This window comes from Globicephala melas, chromosome 2 (assembly GCF_963455315.2).
Source record: "Globicephala melas chromosome 2, mGloMel1.2, whole genome shotgun sequence".
Classification (NCBI taxonomy): Eukaryota; Metazoa; Chordata; class Mammalia; order Artiodactyla; family Delphinidae; genus Globicephala; species Globicephala melas.
Window position 1 is genome coordinate 68,546,219 of NC_083315.2, and position 19,439 is coordinate 68,565,657.

Consider the following 19,439-nt stretch of genomic DNA (forward strand, 5'->3'; position numbering starts at 1 on the left):
CCGGGCAGGTTTACATAAGGAAGATTGGTGACCTTGACACGGGCGGAGACATGCAGTCTATGGAGAGGGGCTCTGCTGGGCCTGGACATTTTCAAGTCTAAGGCAGAGAGAGATTCCCAAGTCAACTCCCTGACCCTGCACCCTTGGCTGGTGCCTGGAAGCACATGTGTCTCAAAGGCTACAACCGGATGAGACTTTATAACTTGTCCAACTCAACTCCCCCATTTTACAGAGGAGGAAACAGAGGCCCAGAGAGGGGCTTTGGCTTTATCAACATCCAGTTATTAAAAGGACTGAGTCAGTCACAGCTACCCTTCCCTTTAGCACATCCACCTTCCATCTCCCCGCCCCCTACCCCCACTCACCCCATGGAAGCTGCTAGCATCTCACAATGCTTTGTCCTCCCCCTGCAAAACCAGGAAAATAAACTACTCTATTTTATAAGGGCCCAACAGGTGACAGGAGTAACCCTGCAGGCCCCATCCTTGCAGCTTGGTTTCCCGGTTTGCTGATCTGGAAATGCTCATGGAAGAGCTACCTGGAGACTAGCATCTGGGTTGTTTATTTACCTGTGTTAATAGAATTTAGGAAACATGTGTGGGCTCAGTGACCACTAGTGGGCTAATAACACCATCTTATCATGGTGCTTATCTGCATTAGTCACGCGCTATGAAACCTACCTCAAACCCTGGGGGAGTTCAGCTAAAGTGAAGCCTGCTGTGTCACGGGTGTCTCTGAATGTGCGTAGGCATGGTACTTTTAAGGGTCTGGGATGTTGTGCGCCTCTGTGATTTTCTGTGCCAGTGCTTGCAGGTATGGTTAGTCATGTTTGAGCAGCATTTGAGTGTGTGTGTGTGTGTGTCTCACAGCTGTGATGCAGGGAAAGAGCACTGGATTTAGAGTTAGACCCACTCTAAGTTCAAATGCTTGCTTTAGCATCATTAAATGTTAACGTGTGATCATCATTAAATGGCTGTGTGACCTTGGGCAAGTTACTTAACCTCTCTGCACCTCAGAAAAGCTAGTAATCCCTACCTCTCAGGGTTATACTGATATAATATCTTACCTTTGCCCATCATGGCTTCTGCAGGTTTCTGTTTTTCAGGACCACATTACTATGATAGTACCTAAGACCCTGGCTCTGGTGCTTTCACCTTTCTGATATTTCTAGGAGCTTGGGTAGAAAACCTAAGGACAGGGCCTGTGGGATGAAGGGAATTTACTTCAGGAGTGCCAGAACATTCTCTCAGACACATCAGTAAGTATCTGTTGAATGAATGCTTAGAGTTAATTCAGTGGGTGTGCTGTGTAAATAGGACAGAGGACTGTATTTCCCAAACCAGGACACATCCTGTGACTCATTGCCTGATACGTGGGATGAAAATTAGGGCGAAATATTTGAAGTTGGGACTGCTTTTGAAAACCTAGCAGTGGGGGAGGTAGGGTGGTCACGTGGGGTGGGTGATACTCCTCCCCCTTTCCCCTCCCCTGAATGTGTAGGGTCCACACTGACAGCAGCAGGGCACACCCACCCAGTGGCACATCCAGTATGCCGCATCGGGCAGGCATACCACCTGTGTCCCACAGCACACTCTCCCCCAGGCACACTTCACTCCCTCCACGGTGGGCTGGAGGCAGGGGAGGGAAGGGGAGCACAAGACTTGATCGGAGGAAGAACCGGAGCCTCTGAATTGTGGGCTGAATAATTAAAAGTAGGGCTTTGAGAGGTTTTATTCTCCTTGGGTTGTAAAAGCCCAGCCCAGAGGCTGCGGAGAGCCCCAGATTGCCCCTCCTGCAGCTGTGCCTTGGGTCTTACCATCCGTTGGAATCGAAGATCAGACCATAAAGGTTCGATGCTCACCAGCCTACAGTGGGCCAACAGCTGGATGCAAGGACTTTCCCAAGCTGAGTCTGGCCCCCCACTGTCCCCCACCTCCCCCCACCCTATTTGTCAGAGGTGGCTGCCAGGAGGGAGGGGAGAGACGTGGATTTATGGCTGCTGACTTGAAAGACAAAGTTGCCTTTTGTGTTAGAATTGGGGTTGGGCGGGGAGTGGTGAGCTGGTGGTGGTGTGGGAGGGTGGGAGGGAGGGGCTGGGGTTCAGAGGCCCAAGGCAGGGGGTAAGGGGCTTGAAGAGGGAGACAAAAGGTTCCAGAGGCTTCTCAGAGCAGGGTCACCAGGCAAAGGCCCAGATGAATCAATCACCCCCAGCAAAGCTGAACAGGGCCTCTGAGCCATCGCAGTCTTCTGGGGATGTTTGTAAGCTCCAGACACGGTCCACCCACACCCATCCAACACCCAAACCCCACACAGTGCCTCCCTCCCGCCCCCCGCAAAAAACACCTACTCTTTGGATTCAGAACCTTAATTCAACTCTCAGACTTCCCTTTGGAGAGCCAGGGAAGTAAATACATGTCTTCTAAGTTCATACTTTCCTCACCTCCAAATGTCATCAGCCAATCAACGTAGGGGATCTTCCCTAACGGAGCCAAAGTCATGGGCAAGGTGGGGACCCAGATATTGGAGAGACTGGGACAGAGTGTTGGAGAGGCTAAGCCTGGCCCAGAGAACCCTGATGACAAAACCAATATCCCACCGGGACTGTGGCAAGTTGCCAGCCTCCCCAGGACTCAGGGTTCTCTGCCGTCACCTCTCTCCTTCCCATGCGCATTTAGAGAGGACATTTACAAGTGCTCTGCGGAGTTTAAAGAGCATGTGGACTTGGCTGGCCTCCTCGCCCTCCAGGAGTCACTCTGCCTGGTGGGTCTGGGTGGAGGCCAGAGTAGCCATCGGGTGCCTGAGTTCAGCAGGTGCTTTAACTACACCTTGGAGAGCCACATCCATCCCCCGGAATGAGCCTGGCCAATAAAGGCATGAGTTTATGGGCTTCATAAACATTTTACTAGAGAAATCAAGGCCTCAATTACCCAATGGCTTCTTCCAAGTGACAGCTCACCTACTGGGGCCTCTGTGAAGCCCCCAGGCAGAAGTGAAATACAAGCCAAGCTCTGGTTTATACCAGGCTGCCCCCTTCCCCCTGCACTGACCCTCTCACCATTCAGGCCTTGCAGATTCTGTCTTTACTCAGTTCTCCAGAGGGCTCTGCCACTAGCTCTCTGAGCTTTTGCCTCTCCATGGGAGTACGGCTACCCTCTTGGAGTAGATGGCCACCCGACCCCAATCCTTCCATGCTCTTCCATAACCTCTCAGCACCTTTTAACTCAAGATTCTACTATTTTCCCTCAACAATCACTGGCAAGTATTTGCTATTTTTCAAGGACTGTGCCAAGCACTTTACAAATAAATCTCATTGATTCCCGCCAGTGCAGCAGCTCTAGCAACATGAGCTATTGTCATCCCAATTTTATAAGTGAGAGAGGTTCTGAGAGACTAACTTGTCCAAGGTCGCAGAGCTAAGAGTGGCGGAGGTGAGTCTTGTACCCAGTTCTGTCTGATTCCAGAGCCTGTACCATTAACCTCTTCACTGCATTGCTCCCTCAAAATGCTCTCAGCAAGTATTTCCCCACCGGAAGTAGAAATCGTGCTGTGTGAGGCCTTCTCTGCCATGCAGTGTGACAGCCTTAGGATGCGATCAAATGCGGGCCTTGTCAGCAGTCTCTGAGTCCATGTGGCCAGGAGAGGAGGGATCTGGTAGGGGCAAAGCTGGGCTAGTGATGAAGATGGAGAAGAAAGGGGGCTTTCTGGTGGGACGGCAAGAGAGAGGGAGCAAGACAGAAAGCAGCTGTGGGTCTGAGGCCTTGCCTTGGGTGTGGACCAGTGCTGTCCAAAAGGATTTTCTGTGATGATGGAAGTATTTTATTGGTGCTGTCCCATAAGGTAGCCTGTAGCCACTTGTGGCTGTTGAACACTTGAAAGGTAGCTAGGGAGCCAGAGGAACTGAATTTTTAATTTAATTTTAATTTAAGTGGCCACATGTAGCTAGTGGCTGTCATATTGGACAACACAAGGATGCTCACTACAGATGATGGCTGAAATCTGCTCCAGGTCCCCTGCTGGTGTAAGGCCCTTTGGGTTCATACCATCCCCAGGGTCTTCAGGCTTAAGGCATCTGAACATCATTTCACATCACAAGTGGCTGAAGGAATTAAGGGTGTTTCCCCTCAGAAGATGTTTCTCAGGGAACAACCCAGACCTCAAGTATTTGAAGATCTATTGTGTGAAGAACAAAATTGGTCGTGTCTTCTAGAGCAGGACTGTCCAACGGGAGTATAACGCAAAGCATGTAGGTAACTTTAAGTTTTCTAATAGTCACATTTACAAAAAAAGTAAAAAAAACAAGTGAAGTTAATTTTAATAATAAACTTTATTTTACTTAATATATACAAAATATTATCCCAACATATAATCATTATTTTAAAATTATTAATACTTTTTACATTTTTTGAACTGTCTTTAAAATCCAAAATATTATCATTTCAGCTTGTTAGCAATATTTTAAATTATTAACTATTATCAAAATTATTATTTTTCCAACTTTTAAAAAATATTTATTCATTCATTCATTTATTTTTGGCTGCATCGGGTCTTAGTTGCGGCACCAGGATCTTTCATTGCGGCTCACAGGCTCTTCCTTGCGGTGCGCAGACTTCTCTCTAGTTGTGGCATGTGGGCTCCAGAGTGCATGGGCTCTGTAGTTTGTGGCCTGTGGGCTCTCTAGTTGTGGTGCATGGGCTCAGTAGTTGCAGCGCACCGGCTCAGTTGCCCCGTGGCATGTGGGATCTTTGTTCCCTGACCAGGGATTGAACCTGCATCCCCTGCATTGGAAGGTGGATTCTTAACCACTGGACCACCTGGGAAGTCCCTCCAACTTTTTAATTGTGGTAAAATACACATAACATAAAGTTTACTGTCTTAACCACTTTTTTTTGTCTTAACCATTTTTAAATGTGCAGTTCAGTGGCATTAAGTACCTTCATATTATTGTGCAAACCGTCACCACCATCCATCTCCAGAATTCTTTTCATCTCCCAAAAGTGAAACTCTATTCCCGTTAAACGGTAACTCCCTATTCCTCTCTCCCCACCAGCCTGTGGCAACCACCATTCTATTTTCTGTCTCTATGAATCTGCCTACTCTAGGTGCCTCATATAAGTGGAATCATACAGTATTTGTCTTTCTGTGACTGACTTATTTCACTTAGCATAATGTCCATAAAGTTCATCCACACTGTAGCATGTGTCAGAATTTCCTTCCTTTATTAAGGCTGAGTAATATTCCATTGTATGTATAAACACATTTTATTTATCCATTCACCTGTTGATGGACACTTGGACTGCTTTCACCTTTTAGCTATTGTGAATAAGGCTGCTATGAATGTGGCTGTACAAGTATCTCTTCGAGACCCTTCATTCTTGTGGGTATATACCCAGAAGTGGAATTGCTGGATTGTATGGTGGTTTTATTTTTAAGTTTTTGAGGAACCTCCACACTGTTCTCCATAGTGGCTGCACCAATTTACATTCCCACCGACAGTGCACAAGGGTTCCAATTTCTCCACATGCTTGTCAACACTTGCTATTTTCTGTTGTTTTTTGTCATTGCTCTGGTAGTAGCCATCCCAATGGGTGTGATGTGGCCTCTCATTATGGTTTTGATTTGCATTTCCCCAATGCTTAGTGTCTTTTTATTTTGTACTAAATCTTCGAAATCCAGTGTGTATTTTACACTTACAGCCCAACTCAATCTGGACTGGTCACATTTCAAGTGCTTAATAGCTGGCTACTTACTTTATTAAAAAATGAGATTCTCAAGGGGGAAGTTGGGGCATTGGGTGGAAGCATATGGGATTCAGCTGTGCCTCTGGTATAAGGAAAAACATTACAATCATCTGAGCTGCGTGAGGAGGAACCGGGCGTTCGGGGTGTCCCTGGTCCTTGGCAGGGATGGATACAAGGAAGGGGACTTTGGATGGCCTTTGGAAGAGTCTGCAGGTCGTGGTTATTCCTCTTGAATGGCGGTATGAGTGGGGGCAGTCGGTGCCTCAGACCTCCAGTGCCGCTGGCTTCTGCAAAGGCTGTGTTTTGAACTCTCCATCCCAGCAAGCCCACTGATCTCTTTGTCATCACACACCAGATAGGAGTCTGGCTGTAGCCAAAGGGTTGGAGGCTGGGCTTGGGGTATGCAGCCGGCTTCCTTCCCAGCACTCTGCCCCGACCCTTCCTGCCCCCCCCCCAGCGTCCCCTTGGAGCCTGTCTAATCAGATCCAGGCCTGACCTCGCCAGAGGTCGTGGACCAGGAGGAAAGTTCCCCTCCCCTCCCTGAGCCGCTCTAGATCTGGCTCTCAGGAGACTCCCCTCCCCTCGGGTGATTTATAGGGGTGTCCAGGAGCCATTTCCTGCTGGTTTCTGCTCCCTTCCAGCCCGGTGGGTTGCTGGGCTGTCTCTGTGAACCCTCTTTCCCCACGGCCTAGCTGTACCCCTGGCAGGGACAGGGAGCGGCTGGGAGATTCCTTCTCAGACTGTTTGAGGACAAAGGTGCTTTCTTCTTCTTTTCTCCATAATGACCCCCAAGCAGGCCTCTGTCCTCCCTGTCACTCTCTCTGGTCCTCACACAGGAGGGGCCTCCCAACACGACCCCCTCCCATAACCCAGCTTGAAGTGAGGAACCCGAAACGGCTCCTACCCGACCAACAGGTGTGAGCAGGAAGGTAAAGCATCGTTAGCCGCAAGCCACAGCACCACCTTCATGTCCACCAGCCCCATACACAGTGCTACCCACACTGGCCACAAATAGTGCCTCCACAGTGGCTAAGAACCAGCCTGCCAATGCAGGGGACACAGGTTCGAACCCTGGTCCGGGAAGATCCCACATGCTGCGGAGCAACTAAGCCCGTGCACCACAACTACTGAGCCTGCGCTCTAGAGCCCGTGAGCCACAACTACTGAGCCCGCATGCTACAACCGCTGAAGCCCGCGCACCTAGAGCCCGTGCTCTGCAGCAAGAGAAGCCACCGCAACGAGAAGCCCGCGCACTGCAACGAAGAGTAGCCCCCGCTCGCCGCAACTAGAGAAAGCCTGTGTGCAGCAACGAAGACCCAACGCAGCCAAAAATAAATAAAATAAAAATTTAAAATAATAATAATAAAAAACTATTGACAAATAGTGCCTCCAGCCACTGTGCCCACCACTGTCAACCACACAGTGGCCTCCAGAATGACTTGCTCAGAGGTCAGCGTTTTCTGAGGTCCAGTCCTCAGCCCCACGTCCTCATGGTTGCCCAGGGACCCTCTCCCAGAGAGACATGATGAGGGACAGCTGGCTCCATGGCCTGCTCGTACAAGCCAGTGCAAAACAGACACGTAAACCAAACGTGTTTCCCCTCTGAGAGATCGGAGATCTAAGTGGCCCTGAGAAATTTTCTCCCCTGACTTCCTAAAGAAGTCAGCAGTGAACTCGGAGTGAGTGGACAAACTCGGAGTGAGCTCAGCTGAGTGTGGACAAAGGCCTGTACAGGAAGGCAGCAGGAGTCTGACGTGGGAGGCCCTGCAGAGTACCTGTTCACCCCTTCATCTGTGGAGGAAAGGACCAGCGCTCCTATTACGGGAGGCAGGGTTCCCAGAGATGGGCCATCATGTATACTTTAAGCTCTAGGCAACATCCCTTTAGCAACTAAGTTGTAGCAAAAGCAATAGAATACAAAGGTTAAAGAAAAAGAAACAGATCCAACATGGAGTCAGGTTTGTTCTTCCCTTTTATACCCTGACACTGCCTGCCCACGGTCTCACTGCAATCCCCCAGGACACCGAAGGGATATACAGGGCTGACCCAAGGGTTGAGTAGGGGTGGGAAGAAGGGGAGGGAAGAAGGAGCCTCAGATAAAGAGGACCACACCCTCCTATTGCACCCCCTCCCCCGGACCACACTGCCTAACCAGCTGGGCTCCGAGGGACGGGACAGAAAAACCTTCTCGGGGGCTCACTGTCGTCCCTGCAACTTGTCACACAGTGCCAACTCACAGCCAGTGAGAAGAGGCTGGCCCAGCCTGCAGTCTGCCCTGGGGTCACCTGTCCTTGGAGAGTGAAAAATTTGCTGGGGACACCCCAGCAGAGGGCTTGGGGCATGGAACTTCTGATTTGGGGCCAGTAGAGCCACCAACTGGGCCTGGGTCTCAGTTTCCCTTTCATAAAATGAATGTGTTGGCTTTACATGTGTGGTTTTCAAGCACTTTTAAAAGCAAAGCTACCCTTCAAATGAAATGTTTGGCAGAACTGCAGTTAAGTAAAGCTGATAGAGAGGTTTTGCAAGGTGCTGCTCTGATGGAGGGGAGATGTGAAGCCCTGGGTGGGGAGGGGCCCCAGCTGCATCCCAGGGGCCCCTGGGGACCCCTCGGACTCTGTTGTACAGTGTGAAGATGATCAGACTGGCTCCTTAACTACCACCCCTTCCTGCTCGAGCATTCCTCTGCAGCATCACATTCAACCCATGCTTCTTCATTGTTTAGTTTTAGGGGGAGAAAGAAGCTAGAGGCCAAACTTTCTCCATCCAGTGCGCCCTGATGAGAAGCAGCCCTTTCCCTTGCATCTCTCCTCAGGCCAGCTCCTAGCTCTAGGCGCCTCCAGGGAGCCCAGAATGGGGGCTAGAAACACAAAAGGATTCGGGTTCCTTAATGAGGAGGCATCTGTAGTCAGCAGAGCCATTAGTCCCCGCCCCAAGTCCCTGGGGGGCTGCAGGCTCCTCTCCAGCTGGAGTGAGGAGGGGGCAGGCAGCTCCCCAGCTCCTGAAGGGCAGGGCTGGGTGGGTGGGGCATAGACAGCTGACCCAGGAGCCGGGGTGCCCTCTCCGCTCGCTAGGCCTGCCTCCAGCCCTGCGCTCCTAGAGGTTGAGGCCTGGAAGCAGTAGAGGGGCCCTACCAGTGCCTCAGCCCCCTGCCCCAAACCTCTGGGCTGACCTGCAGGCCCTTGGCCAAACACAGCCTTTGGCCTGAGCCTGGGCAGGCTGACCTCACAGTGCTCCCTGGGGATCATCTCACTGAGCCTGATGGGGACACCAGCTGGGGCACTTGCCCCCATCTCCCGCCCCTAGGGCCCCAAGGTGCCCTTTGTAAGGACTATACCTACACAGGGACATGTGTGATTGATTACCTACACAGAACCAGAATCACACACCAGCCACAGGAGCTGAGGGATACAACCACCGCCCCCCATTCACATCCAGCTTGGACACTCACACCACATACACAGAGGCAACCATGTCCTCCCAGCGAGCACAGCTCTGCACACACGTGCAAGGACGCGCTCACACCCATCAGCCATACTCCCAGGAGGCCCTGAAGGAGGAGGAGGCTGGGCTGGGGATTTTTATGCATGTTTATATTTAATGAACCACATGCAAATGAGATGGAGAATGTGCCACAAAAGAGTCAGCCCCCAGAGACTCTGGGAAGAAGGGCACAAAGGCTCGGCCTTTCTGAGCTGCCCTGGAGTCCTGAACAGACCGGTGGATTGAGGGGGCCTGAGACGGGGTGTGCCCACCCGCACCAGGGAGTCAGGAGCAGGGACCAGGACAAGCTCCAGCGTCCCTGCTGCTGTGGGGAGAGGGAGGGCTTCTTCTGGGAGGGGACAACTGTCCCAGTTGATGGAGTGTTGGAGGGGAGGGGCTGCCTGCCTGGACAGATGGTGAGCCTCCTTCCCGCACTTGAAGCAAAGTGGATTTTAATGAAATCACAGCCCTGGTGCTGAAGCTGGGAACCCTTGTGGGAGGGGCCCCTTCCCTGGGCTTTACAGGTTGGGGAGTAAGGATGAATGGGAGTGAGAGTGGGCAGGAACACTTCACCGGCCTAAAAGGGGGTGGGGGGCGTGCACCACGGCCCCTCCCATGATCAGAGCTCAAGCAGTTCAGATCCCCAAAAGGTGGGAAGGCAGCCCCTGAATATTTATGACACATTGAAATGTAGATTGGTAGGTCTGACTGTCTTCTAAGAGGCTTGTCACCTTGGATGGTACACCACCTTCTTGGGGTACATTGAGAAGCTGCAGAAGAACTGGGGATAAGGGGGTGATGATGAAAGGCAAAGAAAGCCACTGGGTGCTGGTAACCAGGCTCTAACGACCAGTGCCCCTGCTGGGTGACACTGGACTAATCGCTTCCCCTCTCTGTTTCCTATTCTGTAAAACGTACAGCATAATACTTAGCACTTGCATACCTTACAGGGAGTTTATAAAAATAAATCCGAAAGCCGCTGTAAAAGTGGGGAGCAGGCCGTGGGAGCAAGGCTTTTCTCTGACTAGGCTTCATGGGTCCGCAGCCCAAGATTTCCGTGTTAGAGGTTTATCCAAGAATTTGTCCAGACCTTTCTCAAAGTGTCGCAGCCCGGCCTATACCATCCCTTAGGGGGAGATGTTTCCCACAGGTAGGAGGCAGGGTAAGTGCCGATGTACCCCCAGCAAGCTGTGCCCTGCACCTGCCAGCTCAGCTTGGGGGAAGACACCCTGCGCCCTGAGCCGGGTGAGCTCCAGGGCTCCAGGACACAGGCCCGAGGCCCCCCATGCCCTCTTCCATCCCCTCTGCACCTCAGCAGTGTGCCTTCCCCATACACATTTCCTTTTCTTTCTCCAGCCATGTCCGACTTCCACGTGCACCCTCAGGCCACCGTGGGTGAGGAGGGCGGTGTGGCCCGCTTCCAGTGCCAAATCCATGGGCTTCCCAAACCCCTGATCACCTGGGAGAAGAACAGAGTCCCCATTGATACAGACAATGAGAGGTGAGCCCCGGGTGGGGAAGGTGGAGGGATGACCAAGAGGCAGGCCAGCCCAGCGTCTGGGCCTTGAAGGAGGCCTGCCTGTGGCCTCCAGGGTGGTGTTTCTGCAACTTTGTTGAGACTGAGTATCTGTGTGGTTTGTGGGCCCAGATTCAACACTTGAATGCATGCGAAGATCTGTGTGTGATGGTTGTCAAGGCTGGAATCGCAGGTGCGTCCACCTGTGAGAGTCCCGTAGTGTGTCTGTGATGACAAAAGTGACATTGGGGTAGTGGCCGGGTCCTGGGCTGTGTCCGTGATGCTGAGTCACCCTGTGGCCAGTGGTGCTTGTGCTTTGCTTATGGCTGACCGTGCCCTCCCGCCACAGGTACACACTGCTGCCCAAGGGGGTCCTGCAGATCACAGGCCTTCAGGCTGAGGACAGCGGCGTCTTCCACTGTGTGGCCTCCAATGTCGCCAGTGTCCGGGTCAGCCATGGGGCCAGCCTCACTGTGTCAGGTGAGGGTCCTTGGCCCTGTCTCGTTCTTCTCCCCACCCTCCAATCAGTCCCTCTTCAACTGAGCCCCAGAGCCTGGACAGCCAAGTGCATACAGAGCACCTTGTGAGCACAAAGTTCTGTGCTCTTCAGGGTGAGGGTTCAGGAGGCGTTCGAGGTCCCTCCCTGGCTCAGTTCTCCTTGAGGAAGCCCACTCTCTGCTTATGGGTGGTTGGGTGAGGGTGGCTCTCCCACCGCTGGAGGCCCTGCGGGGCCTGACCGCAGAGATGAGTGTGAGCAACATCCTGGGGCTGCTGGCTTCTCCTCTCTACGCATGGGACCCAGCTTCTGGGCTGGAGCTTGTCTCCCACCCACCATGTCCTAGGCCGTGTATTGGGGGTGGGTGGGCGTGGTGAGGAGGTGGGAAGGGTCCCAGCTAAAGTGAAGAAATATGGCATCTTCCTCCCAGGCTCGGGCTCTGGGGCCTACAAGGAGCCTACGATCCTCGTGGGGCCTGAGAACCTCACCCTGACTGTGCACCAGACCGCCGTGCTCGAGTGTGTCGCCACGGGCAACCCGCGCCCCATTGTGTCCTGGAGCCGCCTGGGTGAGCCCCATCCTGCAGCCCCTGCCTCTCCCACCCCTGGGAGGGCCAGTCTCTTCATCCAGCTCCAGGGGGAACTTGGAATCCTGTTTGTTCTCCGTGGGGGTCCGTTCTCTTCGAGGCCTGGGGAGGGGGTGGGTTCCCCTCTCCTTGGCAGGACCAGGGAGGTCCGCCTGCCCACTGCATTCTCCCTCCCTCTGTGCAGATGGCTTAGCTCCCCAGGTTACCTCGTCCAGTCCTGGCAGTCCTGCGCCAGCTCCCCTCCCCCATGCTCCCCTCACTCTGGGCATCTCCATCGGGCCCTCCAGAACCCCTCTGCAGCTCTCAGCACCCCTAGTCTCTTTCCGGTCGGACTCATCTCTGCCATCTACACCCTGGCCATCCTCCCCAGTGATGCGATCCCAAACCCCTCAAAATCTCAGCCAGTTGTCACATCCTCTCTCTGGACCCCCCAGTCTCTAACCTGGCCCCCTAAATCCCCAGCCTAAATCCCTAGGCAGCTGAAGGAGAGAAATGAAAGGGTGCAGATGGGCCCACATTGTCTGAGTGGAAAGGTCACTGGGGGAAGGAGAGTCTGGAGGGGATGGGGTGGGGTCGCATTCACAAGGAGACTGTGCCACATTGTAGCAGCTGAGTGATCCGGGAAGGAGGGGGCAGCAGGCAGGATAATGGAGTAGATTTCACCACTTCAGGGACTGAATGGGGAGCTGTCTCCTCGCATTCTGACTGTGCTAATCTGATCCTGGGTGGGGGGAGGGCCCGGGGACTGGGAGAGGCTGGAAAGAGTGGCCTCACCATTAGGAGGAGCCCATAGGCCCTGCAAGGACCATCTGGTGCAACATTTCCCAAAGTGAAATCTGCAAGGGGAAGGAATGGCTTGGTGGTCTAACAAGTTTGGGAAACAGTAAACCAGATCCCTTTGCTACAGGACTTCTCAGAGCCTTTATATTAACGTGCATTGTGACAGTCAAGGAGAGGAATGGATATCTGACCAAGGAACTTTTTTCAGGAGAGACAAATCAAGCTGGGAAATGTCCATGTAACCCAAACCCCTTACTTTCCTGTTTGAGAAACTGAGGGGAGGGGACTTGAAGGTCACCAGTGAGGCAGTGACAGTGTTAGGATCAGGAGCCAGTTCTCTCCTGCTGGGTGAGAGTTTTCTGTGCTGCTCTGGCCGCCTCCACAATGCCATGTTGCTCAGAGGGAAGAGTCAAAGACAGGGGCTCCCTGGAAGATTGATGGTGGCCGATTCCAAGTTTGGACGTTCCTGCACACCTACCTCCCTGACCCTCCCCTTCCCCTTCAGATGGTCGCCCCATTGGGGTGGAGGGCATACAGGTGCTGGGCACGGGGAACCTCATCATCTCAGACGTGACCGTCCAGCACTCGGGCGTCTACGTCTGTGCAGCCAACAGGCCCGGCACCCGGGTGAGGAGGACGGCACAGGGCCGGCTGGTGGTGCAAGGTACGGACCTCCCCGCCCCACATTCCCTGCCTCATCGACATCCCTGGCCCAAGCCCAGTGCCGTGTACTCACCCACTTTCCTATCCTTGCCCTAACCTTGCCCCTGCTCCCTCTCCAGGGCCCCAGCCCAGGCCAAAGGCAGCAGCTCTGTGTCTCTCCCCCTCCCCCAGGAATGTGTATGTTGGGAATGCGAGGACATTCTTGGTCATCTGCCCCTCCAGGTGCCATCGCCACCCCCCCCAGTCATTTCCACTTTGTCATCTCAGCTGGTCTCCCCACCTGTGTCACCCCCATGTGTCCCTCCCTCCACGTGCTGTTCTCATTCACACGTGTGGCACTTCCACGCTCACACCTGCCTGCACACTCTCAGTGTGTTTGTCATTTCACACTATCACACCCCAGCTCCTGACACACACACACACACACACACACACACACACAGAGCCGGCCTCCACTCCCATGGTATGTGGGGCCTCTGCAGCTGACCAGCTCATTCTGTCCATCCTCCTGCCCTGGGGCTAAACTGTCTCCGTGAACCGGCTTGGAGTCCCATTCTCAGGGGTTTTCTGTGGTTGTTCCCTCCCAGAGAGGTGGGAGAGAGGGGAGTTAGGAACTTAAATGCCCATTTGTTTAGCATTCCGTGTGCTGTTAATCTGTCCAAATGGAAGTGATGGAGCATTTCATTTCTCTGGTGTTAATGGAAGTTTGAGGCTTGGGATTGGAGGAGAGTGGAATTGAATGTAGGGGTGAGGGGGGCCGGTCCTGAGGGCTCATCCATCTCCCCGTCATTACCGGCCTTCGGCCTTAGAGGTGCAGCCAAACCTATTAGCACATTTATTTATTTAACAATTTCCTGAACAGGGAGCTCAGCTTGATTGCTTTCGGATACAAATGTCAGTCTTTTAAACAGTCATTAAAATGGAGTCCTCTCTTGGGTCTGCCTCTCTGGGGTGGAGGGACGTGAGGGCTGCCACCATCTCCCAGAGGCTAGGCTGGGGGAGGAGGGTGGGCCCCACCTGGAGGATTCTCCCCGGGGCGGGGTGGGTGTGTATGTCCCCTACCCACTTGTTCCCTGCAGACCTCTGGCCCTACCCTCTTCCCCTTCCTCAGCCCTTCACTCACAGCTGTCCCCTCCCTGTACACCTGACCCCTCGTGACCCTTATGCTTCTTTGTGCCCGCCCCCGCCCCAACCCCAGCCCCAGCAGAGTTTGTCCAGCACCCCCAGTCCATCTCCAGGCCGGCTGGGACCACAGCCATGTTCACCTGCCAGGCCCAGGGTGAGCCGCCCCCTCATGTGACGTGGTTGAAGAATGGACAGGTGCTGGGGCCAGGAGGCCACGTCCGGCTCAAGAATAACAACAGGCACGTGTGTGGTGGGTGTGCCGGCGTGAGGCCCAGATGGTAGGAGGCTGTGCACCTCCTACCAGGGAAGAACACTAAACTGGGGGTCTGGAGACTTGGGTTTGAGTCGTCCCAGGTCTGCCCCTAACTTGCTGAGAGATCTCAGACAAGCCTATTGTCTTCTGGAGGGGCTCAGTTTCTCCATCTTTCAAATGGGGAGATTTGGCCAACCTCCAAGGGATACTCTGGAAGGAGCAGAGGATCTGAGGCTCTCCCTCCCCCTGCAGCACCCTGACTATTTCTGGAATCGGCCCTGAAGATGAGGCCATCTACCAGTGTATGGCCGAGAACAGCGCTGGCTCCTCTCAGGCCAGCGCCAGGCTGACTGTGCTGTGGGCCGAGGGCCTGCCCGGGCCCCCCGTCAACGTGCAGGCGGTCTCTGTGTCGTCCACTGAGGTCCGCGTGTCCTGGACCGAGCCCCTGGTCAACACCAAGGAGATCATCGGCTATGTCCTGCATATCAGGAAGGCTGCTGGTGGGTGGGGCCCAGGAGGGCAAGGCTGCCTCTGCATCCCCTCCCTCTTACTCACTGTTTCTCATCCCCCTCGATCCCACACGTGCTGACGCAACACCTTCCCTCTTTCTCCCGGCTGCACCCTGGCTGCCCTCATTTCACCAGTGTGGGTAGGATTCCCTCATGCCCCTTTAATCCCCTGCCCTACCCTTGGCCTCCCCAGACCCACCAGAGCTGGAGTATCAGGAAGCAGTCAGCAAGAGCACCTTTCAGCACCTGGTGAGCGACCTGGAGCCCTCCACTGCCTACAGCTTCTACATCAAAGCTTACACACCCCGGGGGGCCAGCTCAGCCTCTGCCCCCACCCTGGCCAGCACTCTAGGTGAAGGTGAGGTCTGGGTGTGGAGCACAAAACCACAGACACTCAGGGTATTAGGACAGAACCCCTGTGCACCGTTGTTCAGGTTGTGCACTGCACAGTGCTTCGCCCTGAGGCTGAGTCGGGGCTGGGTCTACTTGGAGGAAGGGGTGTCCTTTTCTTTTTTCTTTTTTTAAAAAACCTGACAACACTTTATTTCTGATTTTTTCTTTTTGGTTGTACTGTGTCTTCATTGCTGTGCACAGGCTTCAGTAGTTGTGGCATGCAGTCTCAGTAGTTGTGGCACACGGGCTTAGTTGCTCTGCGGCATGTGGGATCTTCCCGGACCAGGGATCGAACCCGTGTCCCCTGCATTGGCAGGCGGATTCTTAGCCAATGGACCACCAGGGAAGTCCCAGGGGTGTTGTTTTCTAATTCACGTAAAGGTGCTATTTAAGCAAGCAGAGGCCCTGGGTTAGAGGTCAGAGAGCGGTCAGGCTCTGGGTGGGGGGGCGGTGTCTGGGTCATTGGTAGCAGGTGGAAGGGTAGAGCTTCAACCACCAAGTCCTCACATCTCGGCCTCCTTTTCCGCCCACAGCCCCTGCCCCACCCCCACTGTCAGTGCGAGTCCTGGGCAGCTCCACCCTGCAGCTGCTGTGGGAGCCCTGGCCCCGGCTGGCCCAGCACGAGGGCGGCTTCAAGCTGTTTTACCGCCCAGCAAGCAAGGCCTCCTTCACCGGCCCCATCCTGCTGCCTGGAACTGTCTCCTCTTACAACCTCAGCCAGCTCGGTGAGGCGGACACGGCTGGGGCTTGGGGAGCTGGGCGGGGGTGTGGTGCCTGGTGCCAGGAGGTGGTTCACAGAGGTCTTCTCCAGTTCACCCTGCGGACAGCCGCCTGGTGGGGCCGGGGGAGGTCCCTCAGCATCCTGGCTTTCCCCCCAGACCCCACTGCAGTGTATGAGGTGAAGCTGCTCGCTTACAACCAGCATGGGGATGGCAATGCCACAGTCCGCTTCGTGTCTTTGAGGGGAGCATCTGAGAGGACAGGTGAGGGCTGGGGATGGGGTCTGGCTAAAGACTGGCCTTCAGGAAGAGAGGCTGAGGGAGGAGGGGAGCAGGCATCCAGGGAAGGCAGGAGGGTAGAACAGTACATGCAGCCCTGGAGAACATAGGCTTAGACCTGAGTTTGATGTTTGGCTGTGTGACCTTGGGCAAGTTACTTAACCTCTCTGAGCCCCAGTTTTCTCCTTCATAAAACAGGGATAGTAATACCCGCTTTATAGAACTGTCTGGAGGGTGAAATGGTCCATGTAAAGTGTTATTCCCAGTATTTGGCACAAAGTTAGTGCTCAGTAACTGGTAAAAAAACCCTAAAGGTTGGGCTGAGGTCCCATTAACAAGGACAACTCATATGTTGAGCAGCCGAGGGAGAAGTAACCCTCAAGGGCTGGGTGTCTGGGAGCCACAGCCCCCAACCTGCCGCTGCTTCCACCCCCAGCCCTGAGCCCACCATGTGACTGCCGGAAGGAGGAGGCCACCAACCAGACGTCTACCACAGGCATCGTCATTGGCATCCACATCGGGGTCACCTGCATCATCTTCTGTGTCCTCTTCCTCTTATTCGGCCAAAGGGGCAGGTGGGTCCTGGGCCAGGGAGAGGGGGCTGGGCCAGCATGGGGTAGACAGGCCTGGAGCCGGAAAACCGCAGGGGAGGCAGGGTTTGGGGCCCATTGTCTCCATCCTTTTGTTCTTGCTCCTCCCACATCCCTCCCCCTAACTCTTGGCTCACCCCCTAGGGTCCTCTTGTGTAAGGATGTAGAAAACCAGCTCTCCCCTCCTCAGGGCCCCCGGAGCCAGAGGGACCCTGGCATCCTGGCACTGAATGGGGCGGGACGGGGAGAGCGGGGCCAGCTGGGCCGAGATGGGAAACATGTGGACATGAAGGAACTGGAGCAGCTATTTCCCCGAGCTGGGGCCGTGGGGCAGCCCGGCCCCAGACCTAACCCCAGACCCACGGTGAGTGCCCCGCCTTCCCCCGAGCCAACCCCCTCCTTCAGGCTCCACCCTCCTCACCTTGGTCACAAGCCTTGGTCACCGGCCTCCGCCAAGCTGCAGGGCTTCTCCAGGCACAAGACTGGCAGCTGGTGCTTCTCTCTGTGCCCCCGGGTCAGGCAGGGAAGCCTGGAGACTGAACCCCCGAGTGGGATTGGCTCCAGAGCCTGACTCCCTGGCTGGGGGCTCACGAGCCTGTGGCCCTCCTGTTGACGCCTGTGTGACTGGCCCTTTCCCCAGCAGGACCCCGAGGCCCCTACCCTGTGTGAGGAGACCCAGTTCTCCATGCTGCCGCTTCAGGGGTTCGGGCTCCTGGAGGAGATGACGTCTGAGGCCAAGGCCCCCTGTGTAGGCCCCCTCGCTGCCCTGCCACCCCAGGACACGGGCCCCGGCCTCCTGAGTGAAGGACCAGCCGCCCTGCCAGCTCGCTCGGGACAGTAGCCAGTGTCCAGGAGGCTCTGGAGGGAGCAACCCCCCATTCTCAGGTCAAAGGCAAGATTTCTCCTGTCATGTGGGATTCGGATGGGGGCTTCCCAGCATTTCTGTCCTGACTGCTCCTCTGATTGTCAAGACTTACAGTAGCCTTGGCAAGGGACACCCTGCAAGGACCCGGAGGGGTTCCTGCAGGAGCCCCTCCCTTGGGCCAAGGCCCCCCCCCCAACCTCTGCCTGGTACCCACATGACTTGGAACTGAACTAACGTTTTTCTTCAAAAAAAGAACAAACTTAAAATTTAAAAAAAAAAAAAAGGGAAAGAGAAGAGAGAGAAAGGTGAATTCGACTCCAAACATGTGCCCCTGCTGTGGCTGGGCCCCTGACACTGTCACCCTCCACGACTTGTTTTCTCAGGATGGATTTTTGCTGTTTTGGCTCTCAGCACCTACCTCAGCCGGAATGAATGTCCTCAGGGGAGTGGGGCCGTGGCCTCAGCCCCCCCGCCCCACAGAGCCCCGAATGTACTCCTACCTCGAGCCCCTTTAGGGGCACCCCCTCTCCCTCCCCACATTGTTGTCCAGAGTTTAGGAAAAAAAAAAAAAAAGGAAAAAAAAAGCACTTCCCCATTTCCAGGTGTGAAAGAAAATGTCTACCTCGAGGCTCGCTGGCTCCCGGGCCTGTGCTGTATCATTGGACCCTCCCTCCTGACTCCTCACCAAGTGTGGGCTTCTCGGGGCCTGCAGAAAGAAAGATGGAATTGGTCAAAGAAAATGTGAAAAAAAAAAAAAAAGCCAAAAATAAGAGGAGAATTTGTTCCTGGGAACAAAAACTAGCCACTTCCCAGCACGCTCCCAGTGCTCTGTCTTGTCTGCCTGTCCACTCCCATTTTGACCCTCTCCACCAACTCATCCTTGACTGGGACCCCCGGGACCCTCTCTGCACGTGGGCCTTGGGAAGGTGGGCTGTCACCCCACAGCCTGCCTCCTGTCCTGCCCACAGAGCCGCTGGAACAGACGGGCCTCCGGAACGTACTGTGTGTGTGTGCAAGGGGGGGTCCCCAGCCCACTGTCCCTTGGGACACTGCCAGCTGGACCCAGCCCCTGGACAGTGGAACAACCGATGTCAGCAGATGTGGCCGGAAGCTATTTTTCTATAAGGTGTGTTTAAGGATTTATGTTCTTGTGACTTCTTGTTTCTCTTTTCTGTTGTGTTGTTCTTTGAAAGACTTAAAGGTGAAGAAAAAAAAAAAAAGGAAACAAATACCTATTTTTGGTTACACTCAGAAACATTTTTTTAAATAGCAGAAAGAAAACTTTTTTTAAAAGGAAAAAAATGTGCATTCCTTAAGTATGAGATTAGACCATAAAGTCCCTGACCCCCCCCCAACCCTCTAGGGACCCCCGCCCCCAACTTTAGTGAATTAGCTGAAGAAGGTACACTTGGTGGTGTTTTCCTGGAAGACTGCGGTTTCATCTGTG

General features: G+C 54.3%; 1 protein-coding gene across 6 annotated transcripts in view; it reads left to right on the plus strand.

Moving 5' to 3' along the window:
- Positions 1-19,221, plus strand: part of IGDCC3 (immunoglobulin superfamily DCC subclass member 3) — a 42,200-nt gene extending 22,979 nt beyond the window's left edge. For 2 of the 6 annotated variants that reach the window (XM_060294116.1, XM_060294121.1), the window contains 12 exons: positions 10,575-10,719; positions 11,084-11,214; positions 11,661-11,798; positions 13,102-13,260; positions 14,458-14,623; positions 14,890-15,137; positions 15,340-15,504; positions 16,073-16,264; positions 16,418-16,522; positions 16,974-17,112; positions 17,272-17,491; positions 17,771-18,481. In XM_060294116.1, coding sequence (XP_060150099.1) covers positions 10,575-10,719; positions 11,084-11,214; positions 11,661-11,798; positions 13,102-13,260; positions 14,458-14,623; positions 14,890-15,137; positions 15,340-15,504; positions 16,073-16,264; positions 16,418-16,522; positions 16,974-17,112; positions 17,272-17,491; positions 17,771-17,968 — 2,006 coding nt within the window. In that variant the 3' untranslated portion in view covers positions 17,969-18,481. Of the gene's footprint in view, positions 1-10,574; positions 10,720-11,083; positions 11,215-11,660; positions 11,799-13,101; positions 13,261-14,457; positions 14,624-14,889; positions 15,138-15,339; positions 15,505-16,072; positions 16,265-16,417; positions 16,523-16,973; positions 17,113-17,271; positions 17,492-17,770; positions 18,482-18,960 lie in introns of those variants that run through there. The other 4 variants (XM_060294117.1, XM_060294118.1, XM_060294119.1 and 1 more) reach the window with 4 other exon arrangements.
- The last annotated feature ends 218 nt before the right edge of the window (positions 19,222-19,439 follow it).